Source organism: Sciurus vulgaris, assembly GCF_902686455.1.
Source record: "Sciurus vulgaris genome assembly, chromosome: 11".
Classification (NCBI taxonomy): domain Eukaryota; kingdom Metazoa; phylum Chordata; class Mammalia; order Rodentia; family Sciuridae; genus Sciurus; species Sciurus vulgaris.
The window spans coordinates 58,381,191-58,394,135 of record NC_136472.1 but is presented as its reverse complement, the minus strand read 5'-3'; the positions used below and the strand labels follow the sequence as shown (position 1 = coordinate 58,394,135).

At 39.7% G+C, this 12,945-nt stretch overlaps 1 protein-coding gene across 1 annotated transcript in view; it reads left to right on the top strand.

Annotated features, from left to right (window-relative positions):
* SPON1 (spondin 1) overlaps positions 1-12,945 on the top strand; it is a 281,080-nt gene that overhangs the window by 72,952 nt on the left and 195,183 nt on the right. The window contains exon 3 of the mRNA XM_079104241.1: positions 744-877. Within this exon, the coding sequence (XP_078960367.1) occupies positions 744-877 (134 nt within the window). The remainder of the gene's footprint in view (positions 1-743; positions 878-12,945) is intronic.

The window sequence follows — 12,945 nt, the reverse complement described above, 5'->3', positions numbered from 1 at the left end:
ATGTCTATTAATGCTATCAGCAATATTCATGACATAGTTACAACCAACCAATTGAAGTTGGCACTCAAAACCAATTGGATGTAGGCAGCTTCCCCACAAAGGTCAGTATATACTATACCATTATATATTAGAGGGTTAGACAAGTACGAGGGAGACCCAGCACAAGCAGGCAGAAAGCTAAAGCAGCTTGAAGGAAGGCTATGGTATTATTTGTAGTATCCTAGGAAATCATGATGACAAATTTGGGAGAATGATGATCAGCAAATGTAACACATAAATTAAGTAGAAACTACACAAGTAAAAAGCACTTTTAAGCTGGGAGACTCTTTCGTTGTACTTCCTCCAAAAAGGTATTTTTCTTTTAATATTTTAAGGTATAAAATTATAGCTTAATAACAAAGAACAACTATACAGTGTTCTCTTTGGATTAATCCTCCCCCTTCCTTCCCTGAGTGGGACATAGTTTCTCTAGAGAAATGAGCAAGATCATCACCTAGTGGTCGATTCCTCAAAGTGCTGACACAAGATCTGGTCCCTGAGAGTTCAGATGTGCTCTGTCCTTGGCCTGGTGTTAATTCTGTAAGTGTTGACTAGGACTCTCTGCTGGGCATTATTCTGGTGGTGGGGTAACACAAAATGATAGGTTTAAAAATAAATTATGGAAGTGTCAATATGGAAACTTAGGAGCCCAGCCTAAGTGATACTGCTTTTTAATGCGTTTATTTTCCACTGGTTTTCTGTAGATCATAGATGAAGAAGAAACCCAATTTATGAGTAACTGTCCGGTTGCAGTCACTGAAAGCACCCCACGGAGGAGGACACGAATCCAGGTGTTTTGGATAGCACCACCAGCAGGAACAGGCTGTGTGATTCTAAAGTAAGTAAACATAGACTCCTTATGGTACTCCTCACTCCTTCCCTTCATTCTCTCCCAGGCTTACTGGTGTGTTTGCAGAAAGAGAAGTAGCTTTACTGGGGCATCAGACAAGCTACATCATCTCTCTGCCTTCTCTTATCTCCATTCCAAAATGGCACCCTAGACCATCACTGGTGAAGTGATACATAAAGATTCATTTGCCTGAGTCTAGTTTCATCCTATTTCATCCAATAGAACGATTCTCCTGGCCATTCTGAGTCTTGCTAGAGGTAATGCTACTAGGATTGGTTAGGAAAAATTACCAACCTGATCAAGATAATCTTTGACTTCTCCATCTGGAATATAGCACTTTTTCTTTTCTAAGAAATCCTAACAACTAGAATAACCTCCATTATTCCTCAGCTCCACTTTAAGTCTTTTCTTCTTCCTTGTCCATCAAAATTGCCCTCTACTACCACTTCCCTCTGGCCTCCTGATCTTCCTCTTGGTGCGTTACATTAGGTGATAAGAGGTATTGACCTGCCAAAATCACTTTACTCTGAAAGGTAGCATTGTCTCAAACCTGTGTGTGCCACTAAAGGATACTCTAGAGAAATAAATAGATGTGAGGAAAACAATTTCTGTGGTCTAATAAATTTATCAAATGTTGCATGCTGGATCCCCTACTTGTACATTCGTAACATGTATTAGCATATTAAAAGTTTTGCAGAGTCTTGCCCCACCAAAAAATCTGCTTAACATGGTTTCACCCGCCATGTACCAAACTTATTTGACCATAAAGTTCTTTTGTGTATGTGTGTGGTGTGTGTATGTATGTTTGTGTGTGTGTGTTGACATTAGTAAGCATTTGCTGGATTGGGAAACAACCATAATCTATTTTAGATTTAAAGGCCTATATGGAATGATGCTGTAAATTTAGGATTTCAAACATGCAAATATCCATGATAGATGGCAGGGTTCCAATCCTATTATCCAAGAAGTCATTTTTTCATGGAGGTGAGAGCTGGGAGCTGCCCAACCATCTTCCTCTTCTTTAAATCCCCTAGGATCTTATTTATGTATTTGGTCCATTTGTCTAATGTGGGCATTTTAACAGACTTCCCATTCTGGTTAATCCAGAGATGCTGATAAGAAAGTCTCCTTCCCAGGCAGTCTAGTCCCTGTGGTTCCTAGATTTCAACTGTGCCTGGTTTGTAGAAAAACCCTCACAGAGGTCTCTGGAAGCATCACACCATACCCCAAACTCAGCCTTCTCCTGTCTGACCTCCCTTTACTGACATGCATCTGGATACTACTTGTTTCTTTCTTAGTTTAATGCAAGATGAGCATCCTTCCTCAGATTCCTTGAGACACTTGGTTCTTGGCATTAACCTACGTCAATTTTTTTAAACTAGCAATAAAATTTCTTAAATAAATCTTATCTATAAACCACATTGACATGTATCTAGTTGAAATGTGGGATAAGGTACTGAGGAGATAAACAAAAACTACTGAAATGAGTATAGAGGCTGATTCAGAACTTGCTATTCTGTATAGCAAGGAAGTTGGCCACCATATCTGAAATGTGGCAGATACTCAAAGGCGGGCAGAGAAGTGGGGAAGTTGTGCAGTGGTAAAAAAAGGGAAGGCTTCATTCTGCTCTGATGGGAAGTTGATGGCATGGGGAAGCTGGAGCAGGCTAAGGAGATGTGGAACATCTTAAGTGATTAGTGAGGAGGGCATATTTGGCTTTCTCTGGTTGGTCCTGCGTTGAAACTGGGGTAAGTGATGAGAGCAAAAATAGAGAAGTTTGCAGTCATTGATCAATTCTTGATGTTCTAGACTAAATGATGCAGATGCTGGGGCTAGACTTCTATTGTCCTTGTTATATATGGCCTGGACATTGTTAGTGTATTCTGTCTCTCAGGCTGGAACTGGATTTCCAGCTTGGCTTTCCAGTACCCAAACCCCTATCCCATGGTAGACTGGTCACTCCACAAAGCCTGGGGCTCTGAAGAAGAGTTTGAAAATGTCAGGTCTGTGCAATGAATCACCCAACACTAAAAACCTAAAAACCCATATCCTTCTGTCCATGTGCTGGTTTCCTTTGATTTATTGTTATCACAAACCACAAGTATTTGATCTTCCTGGTGGAATCCAGAAAGATTGTTTACCCACTAACAACCAACATATGTGAACATATGTTGATCCATTAACAATTAACATATGTGTCTTGTTCATTCACTCATTTGACACATGTGACTGAGCTTCTATCTGCCCAGGCATCCAGGATATCCAGGCCACCAAGATGGGTTCTTGGCCCTTTAGTTCTCACAGGTCAAATAGGAGAGAGAGAAGAAAACAACCAACACTTTCTGTGTGCCAGGATCTCGGCCGCACACCTAGCCATCTTTGACTAGTCTTGTCTTCACTGCAGAATATCCCCATTTTACAAAGGAGGAGATGGGCCCCAGGGAATTAGGCAGCTTCTTGAAATCACACATCCATTTAATTTCTAAGTTTCTTGTTCTTCCTGTATTTTTTCTAAAGGAATTATATATAAGCTATAACTTTTAATTAAAGAAATAATAATTTTATACATAGGACATAAATTCATTTATGTTGTAAAATTTCAAACAATACAAAAAGGAGTGAAAAATACAGAAAAATATAGAAGAGAGGAAAAGTGAAGAGTCCCTGACATCTCCCCCAATAAATTACAGTTTCCCAAACAAAGACAGCAATAAATGCCAATTTGATGTGTATGTTTTAAACCTTTTGTGCATTTTTATTCATAAAGGTCAACACAGAAGTACAGTTTCATTTATTGTGGGAATCTAAATTTTCACACATGGTATTGTGCTGTACATAAATGTCCTGAACTTGAATGTTTTTTCACTAAAAAAAACACATTGAGAGATGCCCAGATCAGTCCATATTGATCTACCTGGTTTTTAAAAATAATTAAATGTAACCTATGGTATGAATGTGTTAATTATTACATAGTTCGTGACTAGATTGTTTCCAGTTTTTTATTATTACAAATAAAGTTATGATGAACATCCTGATGCTGCTTTGTTGGACAAATATGCAAGCTTTTGTCCACAGTAGATGTCAAAATATGGATCATAAAGGATGAACATTTATCATTTCAGTAGACACTACCAGATTTTCCTCCAAAAGGCTTGCCAAACTAAATTCTCTCCCTGTGAAACAAGAGACCTTGTTCCTTACTGATTCAATAGCCCTCAACATTATCAATCTTTAAGATGCTGCCAAAGTGATTATCTTGTGTTAATTTATATTTTCCCTTTTATATATTAGAATTTTTTTCGTATGGTATTGTAGTACTCCTGTGAATGGTCCATTCATATTCTTGTTCATTTTTCTAATGATGTGTCTTTTTAAAATTGATTTTATATATTTTATATTATAAAGATATAAAAATAAACATTGATGTGGTTGCATCACTGTAGTATGCTAATTTTAATTCCTTTAGGTATAAACGGAGGAGTGGGATAGCTGGGTCAAATGGTGGGTCAATTCCAAGTTTTCTGAGGAATCTCCATACTGCTTTCCAGAGTGGCTGCACCAATAACATGGTACAACATACAAGTGTGCCTTTTTCCCCACATCCATGCCAACACCTGTTATTGTGTTGTGTTCTTAATAATAGCCATTCTAATTGGAGTAAGATGAAATCTTAGAGTTGTTTTAATTTGCATTTCTCTAATTACTAGAGATGTTGAACACTTTTTCATTTATTTATTAATCAACTGTGTGTCTTCTGTAAAGTGTCTGTCCAGTTCCTTGGCCCATTTATTGATTGGGTTCTTTGTATTTTTGGTGTAAAGTTTTGTTAAGTTCTTTATAAATTTTGGAGAACAATGCTCTATCTGAAGTTCATGTGGCAAAGATTCTTTTTCCCACTCTGTGGGCTCTTTTTTTTTTATATTATTAATTGTATCTTTTGCTGAGAAAAAGCTTTTTAGTTTGAATCCATCCTATTTTTCTGGGTCTCTGGTCTAATTCCTAGGTCCTTGATCCAGTTTGAGTTGAGTTTTGTGCAGGGTGAGAGATAGAGGTTAAATTTCATTTAACTGCATATAGATTTCCAGTTTTCCCAGCACCATTTGCTCAAGAGGCTATCTTTTCTCCATTGTATGTTTTTGGTTCCTTTGTCTAGTGTGAGGTAACTATATTTATGTGGGTTTGTCTCTCTTCTGTACTGTTAGTCTGCCTGTCTCTTTTGGAGCCAATACCATGCTGGTTTTGTTACTATTGTTCTGTAACATAGTTTAAGGTCTGATATTGTGATACCTCCTGCTTCACTCTTCATGCTCAGGATTGCTTTGGCTATTCTGGGTCTCTTATTCTTCCAGATGAATTTCATGATTGCTTTCTCTATTTCTAGGAGGAATGTCATTGCATTCTGTAAAAATAAAAATATAAAATTATTAAATTTAAAAAACATTTAGAAAACATTTTGTATATAAATGTAAGTTTATAATATATAATTTTATTCAAAACATTTATATTTAAAATTGATCTCTATGTAGTTCTGAAAATAACACTTTATTATACATTTCAAACATTTCTCTCCACCTTCCTTTTAACTTTGCTCATGGGTGTCTAATCATTTAAAAACTTAAATTTTGATTTGACTAATGGTATTCATGTTTTCCCCTAGGGATTTTGATTTTTTATCTTGGTCAAAAATTCTTCTACACTCAAGATTATATTTTTCCAAATTTAAAATATTTGTATAGATTTTAAAAATTAGGTATTCCTGGAATTTAATTTGTGAATAATTAATATTTGCCACCATGGGAAATGGAAATGTTCTAAGTGAGGCACCAAAGGAAAACCGAATAAAGGGCTATTTACAATGGTGGGGGTAAAATAATCGTGATGGAAGCCCATACCACCCAGGTCTAAAGGGGCATGGGGAGATGATGGAGAGGATAGGGTGAAGACCACTCCCTTATGTGAGCTGTGAGCTGAGACCTTTGGTTTAGGGAAGCAGCTAGCCTGAGGCAAACACCCGAGGTCCCGTCCCACTCCCTTTCTCGGTTTCCCTATGGGTTTCCCCTGAGCCCCCACGAACCATGGGGGTCATGGAACACACTGACACGGTCCATAGAGCATCCACTCAGACAAAGACCAAGGTGTAGAGGGTGATATCTGGAGCAGCAAACCAAAAATAACAGCACAAATGGGAAATCTAAACCCACCTTGGTTACAAAATGGATAGTTGTGCCATTCATTTATCAAATAATATATCCTTTCTCCAATGCTTTGAAATGCTACATCGTCAAATACAAAAGTTTTATAAAACTCTGTTCTGTTCCATTGGTCTTTTTTTTTTAATCTCTTCTTCTGTGAAACCTACACCATTTTATAGCAAAATGTTATGTTTTGATAACAGGTCAGCACTCATTCATCTTCTAGTTCAAAATGTTCATGGTCATTCAAGCAGATTCATAATTCCAGGGTGATCATAGAATATGTCTTGTGTTCAATAAAATCTTATATTGGGATTTTGAATGATGTTGCACTGAATTAATAGTTTGATGTGGGAAAAGTTGGCATTCCTAGCATATGGTTTTCCAGTCAAAAGCATGGTATATTCCTATTTGTTTGAGTCTTTTATGTGCTTCATAAAATTTTATGATTTTTTTTTTTTCGTTTAGGCCACTCATTCTCATGCGACGTCCCCCCACCACCCCATGGTTGATTTATAGTCTTATTGCTTTTGTGAATGGGAACTTTTCCCTCTTATGCTTTCTAACCACTGATGGTTTGTGCTTAGGAAAGCCACTGACTTTTGTATATGATGTTTCCATCCCGACAATGCTGAACACCCCCTGGTAGTTCCCATAGCTTGTGCTTTCATGCTTTGGGGATTGTAAATGTAAACAATCATATCTAAAAATGAATACATATACTTTGTGTTTCTTTTTCATCTTTTATTTTATTGTCTTGCACCTCTAATATGTTAGAGGTATTATGTAATTAGATAATGGTAGTCAAGCTTATTCTTAATGGGAATACATTATATTTCACTTTTAAGTAAAATATGTAGTCGTGTAGGTTTAAAATTGATGCCTTTAATAAAGTTGAAGGAGACCCTTTATCTAGCAAGGAAAGTTTCCTTCTTTTTCATGTCAAAGGCAGTATTTGAGAAACCTACCAACCAGTATTTCATGTGCACCTGCCATGTGCCCAAAATATATACCAGGCACTAAGAAAGACTCAGAGTAGAGTATAAATGATGATTCCAACTTTTAAGACACTTTCATTCTGGTCATGGTATAAATAAAAATATGTATGCAAAAATGAGCAAACCCAAGGCAGACATGAACAAGGGACAAATTAAACTTGGTTAGAATTTAGAGAGGAGATGAGTGAGGAATGGAATAATCAGAGCTGCTTGGAAGCATTAGCATTTCTATCTTAAAGGCAGTGGTAGGGTTTGGTTCAATGGATGGTAGGGAAGAGGTAATTCCAGGTGAAGGGAATGGACAGAGTGAAAACTGAAGCAAGAACTTGAAGGTGAGCGTGAACATGGCAGCTCTGGGAGACCATGAGCAGAGAGGAGAGGTTTTCTGGGCACTGAAAACCTCTAGGCTAGAGCCTAGAGGTCCGATGTCAACACAAAGAAACTGAACTTGATTCAAAGACAGCAAGGGAACCATCAGTGGTGGTAGAACAGTGGATGATGTGCTCTGAGAAAGTTTCATTAACAAGTTAATCAGGATGTTTAAGTCTGGCAAGGAAGTCCAGAACAGATGAAAGAGGAGACACCAGCTTTGTCACTGAGCCCTCGTTTGCAAGAAGCACATTTGTGTTGCAATGCTGAGCTAATATTCCTGGGAGAAGGCAACCTGGTAGAATAAGCTACAACCTGCCTACTGTCTGTAAATGACAGCTCTGCAACCCCCTTGGTGGGTTGTGTCCCTCTGTCCAAGAGGGCTGGAAGGCTAGCGCACAGCGATTACAATTTTCCTTTTGGCAAACCTGACATCATTTCCATTTTCCATTTGGATGCAAAGGACTTGAACATTTCTAAATTACAAGCTTTCCAGGCAGCCCTCTTTAAAGCCTTCTCCCTACAAATGAATGGCCTGGCATGTAAAGTTCCCATAGCGTTCCATAATGCTGTAAGACTATTGCAACCTATTACAGCAAAATAGCAACTGATCAAAAGAAAAAGACCCTCTAAGTAGAATAGATGTTTACAGACCCCACCAGAAGTCTTGTTCCATTAGGTCTGACGCGTTTTGTCTTCTGAAGTAATCCTCCTGTTCCATGAATTTATTATCTCTGGGTATATTTCCAACACCTACTTATCCCTTCCTAGAAGGATCATTCTTCTCCTGAGGACACAGTCATTTGGTGAGCCATCTGGGAAATTCAATTTTATGAAACAGTGATTGTTTACCACACTAATCATAGCCAAGAGTCAGGCACTGTATTTGTGTGTTACAAATATTTATTTCATCCTTTTAGCAACCTTTTGATGTAGATGCTAAAGAGGAAGCTGAGGCACAGAGAGGTTAAGTAATTTGCCCAAGGTCAGTGTAGGTGACAGATATGGGTTTCAAACAGAATCCTCTGGACTCCAGAGCCTGTGATCTTAATATTGCACTTCACTATCTCGGACTGGTACCAGCATCAGGTTGCACTCTGATGCCTGGTCTCCCTGTTTCATTAGCAAGCAGGAATTGACTGTGGGGTTTGTAAAGGTCTCTGCTATCACTTGCTTTGCATTGGTTGCCCATTCATAGACACTTCTCACCATTCCCTTGCAAGAACCTCCTAACCCATTGCACTAGCTCCTGACCACTGATCCCTTTCACTCTACTGTAAGACTTGCTGTCTTCCTTGGAAGCTGAGTCATACCACCTACCTAACAAACTCCAGCAGACCTCCCCATCACTGTAAGATGCAGTTCAAGTCCTGGCGAGAACATGGAAGCCCTCCATGTCCTTCAGCAGAGTCCCCAACTGGCCCTCCACAGCACCCCTCGCTGAACTCTGTTCTCCAGTCTTTCTTCGCTCCTTATTTCTTTGGTAACATATGTTGAGTCCCTCCTGTATACAGGCACTGAGGACTGAGAGGCTGTCTGAGGTTCTCACTGTCTAGGGCTAACAAACAAATAAAACCAATTGGTGCACTGACCTTCATCTGCAGTTCTGAAATCCAAAATATTTTTCATTACTCATTTAGGGACAAAATGTGCCTGGAAGTGACTTGACTTACTATAGTCTTTTAGTGTAAATATTAATGTGTTTGAGTGTGAAATGCTGTCCCAGGCCCTGCCCAGGTACGAAAAATATACCTGGAATATGCATTATATTTTCTTTTTGAAATCCAAAAGTATTCTGAATTCCAAAACACCTCTGACCTCAAGGATACCAGGTAAGGGACTTGGGCTTCGTTGACACAGTCCAGGATAGAAAACAGTAATGGGAGCATCTCTCAGATGCTGCAGGAGTGAGAGGAAGCAGCCCTCTGGCAGAGCTGGGTTTCACAAAACGTTAAGGAATAACGTATTTCTTGCCAGTGAAATAACCTACTCCTAGTTACAGCCGCTGTGAGATCTGAGAACTCATTCAGTGTTTCCCATGGCCAAAGAAACAAGTCAGAAAACCTCAGCATGGTGCTCAAGGTTCTTCATGACTTTCTCCAAATGCTTTTTTTTTTTTTCCTTTTTTCTTTTTTGCAGTGCTGGGGAGGGAACCCAGGCCTTGCACAGGCTAGGCTAGCACGCCACCATTGAGCACCAACCCCAGTTCAGCTCATCTCCTTTTTAGGCTCATTTCTAGGAATTTTTGCCCACATGGGACTCTGAGCTTCATGAAAGCAGGGATCAATTTCACTCCTTATTGTGGCCCAAATGCAGGGATTGGCAAAGCACAGCCCATGGACCAAATTCAGCCTACTGCATTTTGTTTTTTGTAAAGCTCTATTGGAACATGACCATATTCCTTTATTTACTTATTGCTTAGGTCTATTTTCACAATTAAGCAACGGAGTTGAAACATAGCAGCAGAGACCACACGTGGCCTACAAAACCTAAAATATTTCTCAGCTGGCTTTTGGTAGAAAAAATTCAGTGGTTCCTGCTCAAATGCATACTCTAGTGCTAGAGACTCAATAATTATTGATTTTTCACCTCATTGTTCCTAAAATCCAGTTGAGATAAAAGCTTATAGAAGGGAATTAATTTGGGAAGCCATTTTTGTGAACCCATGTGAGGGATGGGGTAGCAATCTGGTTAAGTGTTATGGACTTGGCCATCACTGCAGGCAACTGGTGCTTGATCCCATGGGGGCCTTTCGGGAAGTTTTTTGTGATGTGTGTATCAGAACAATGTGCCCAAGGGCAAAGGGCAGAAGCCACTATCCATTGCCCTCCTTCCTCCATGAAACAAGGTGGGTGGCTCTGTAAGCCTGAACTCCTCTGAGTTGCATATGTGTGTTAGGCAGATTCTGAACACTTGCTACAGCACCAGAGATCTGGGGCAGGAAGCAGGTGGGCAAGGTGTGCATGATACAATTACAGTGGGGCAGAGCTGTTCACTGCAATAGGAGTAGAAGTCAGAGTTGAGCTGAGAGGATGTGAAATGATGCACAGAGTTCCTCCTACCTCAATTCATAGGTTGAATCTTATCTCTAATGCAGGTGTTAGGAGATGAGCCTTTGGGGGTAATTAGATCATGAGGGTGGAGCCTCATGAATAGGGTTGGTGCCTTTAGAAGAGGAGATGAAAGCTTGCTCACTGTGCTCTCTATCACATGAGGTTATGAGAAGACAACCATCTATAAACCAGAAAGAGAGCCCCTACTAGACACTGACTCTGCTTGCGCCCTGATCCTGGACTTCCTGGCCTTCAGAACAATGAGAACTAAATTTCTGTTGTTTCTGAGACATCTAGTTTATGGTATTTTGTTACAACAGTTCTAACAGAATTTTTTTTGGAGTGCTAGGCACTGAACCCAGGGCCTTGTGAGTGCTAAGCAAGTGCCCTACTGCTGAGCCATACCCCTAGCCCCTGCCCTAACATATTAAGACAATGCCCAATATGTTGATTAATTAAATAATAGTATAAGTAGCCTATAAGTATATCTAAGCACTATGCTAGGCACATTGCATGGCTTGTCTTAATCCTCATAGAAGCCCTATGAGATCTTCACTGCATTATTCTCATTTCATTGATGAGAAAACTGAGGTTTAGAGAGTATTCAGGTCAGTAAGGCAGTTAAGTAATGGAGCTGAGACTTAAGGCCACTTCCACCTGAGCCCTTGTTGAACGAATCATCAACAAATGACCACTGACAGAGACCAACTCCCTGCCCCTCCCCCCTCACTTTCTTCCTCAGTTGGTATGTAGTAGCAGGCCGAGTGCCTCTTGTAAATCAGGGGTCCCTTGATTGCCTCTTGGGGAAGATGTTGTTCCCTAAGTGAAGAAATTAAATGGCATTTAGGAAATGGAAAATGAGCCCAGGGACCTGGCAAAAGAAAGGCTTATTAGTAGGAAGAGAGTGTGAGTATCAAAGAGGGTTAGCTAGTGTTCATATCTTCACAAGGCTCACCAACTCTTTTTATCTAGAAGAAAACCAACACAGAGAACCAACATGGGATGACTATGTGACTTAGAGAAAAATGGCAGGGTTAGGAGGATCTATGATTGGAGTGACACTACACCACAATTTTTCTGGCATTGAGTAGCAAGAAGAACCAGAGACTCCTTTGTAGTAAGTCAAGGGCCTTCACTTGAGGCAGGCTAGAACCTCAGCCACCTTAACCAACAAAAAAGCCAGAAATCTGCAGACAAGGGATGGGAAACCCTGACCCACCTAACTGGAGCATTTGGAAAGACCAATGCCATGGCCAAAAGGCAACATGTTGGCTTCAAGGAGACTCAGATACCCCAGAACCTATCATCAAAAAGGTGGAATCCAGATGCTAAGTGTTCCTGGAAGGCCAGCTGTGGCACATGTCCAGGGGAATGATCCAATGACAGCAGTTTTAGCAGCTGAGATCCCAGGTGCAGGATCCAGCCCCTGGGAGGAAACTGGCAAGGATTAAACAGGAAGTACTGGCTGCAGAGGAGCAGGCACTAGACAGAGCTCTAGGCACAGCAGTAAACGGAAGCTCAGGTGAATAAACTAAAGCCCTGATCTGTGGATGGTACCAACATGATGCAGACCCAGGGCTGACTGCAATTTGAGGGGCATGCAAGAGCACGTGGCCCACCCTAGTTGTGCACAAGGACCCCAGTCTGTGGTAGCAGGATCAGGTCCAATCCTATTCCATTGATGAAGCAGAGTTGGGATCAAATAGGATGTTTTGACCCTGTGAACATTTTTTTAAATTGAGATTACATTTATATGATATAAAATAAACCATTTTAAAGTGATCAATTAGGTAGCATTTAGTATTTCACATTTTACCTAACTCCAAAAAATGTCCTTCACACCAAAGTAAAACCCATTACTCACAGAGCAGTTTCTTCCCATTTTCCTCTTCCACCAGTCTACAGCAACCATCAAATTGCATTCTCTAACTGTGGATTTGCCTATTCCCAGTATTTCATATAAATAGAATCACATAATATGAGACCTTTTCTTTCTGGTTTTTTAAATTTAGCATAATGATTTTGAGGTTCATCCATGTTGTAACATATATCAGTACAATTATCCATCAAGCATCCATGGGGATTATTTCCAGAACCCCTCACAGATGCCAAAATGTGAGGATGCTCAATCTTCTTATATAAAATAGTGTGTTGCAGTATCTGCATCTAACCCTTGTGCATTCTCCCATATACTTTGAGTCATCTTGTAATGCCCAACACAATGTAAATTCTATGTAAATAGTTGTTTTACTACATTTTTTAGGGAATAATGATGAGGAACAAAAGTCTGTATGGGCTTGATACAGACACAATTTTTTTTCAAATATTTTTGATATGCAGTTGATTAAATTTGTGGAAGTAGCACTCTCAAAGGGCCAAACATGTCCATTGTATGGACATACCACAATTTGTTTACCCCTGTGAATATTTTGACATGAGATAAT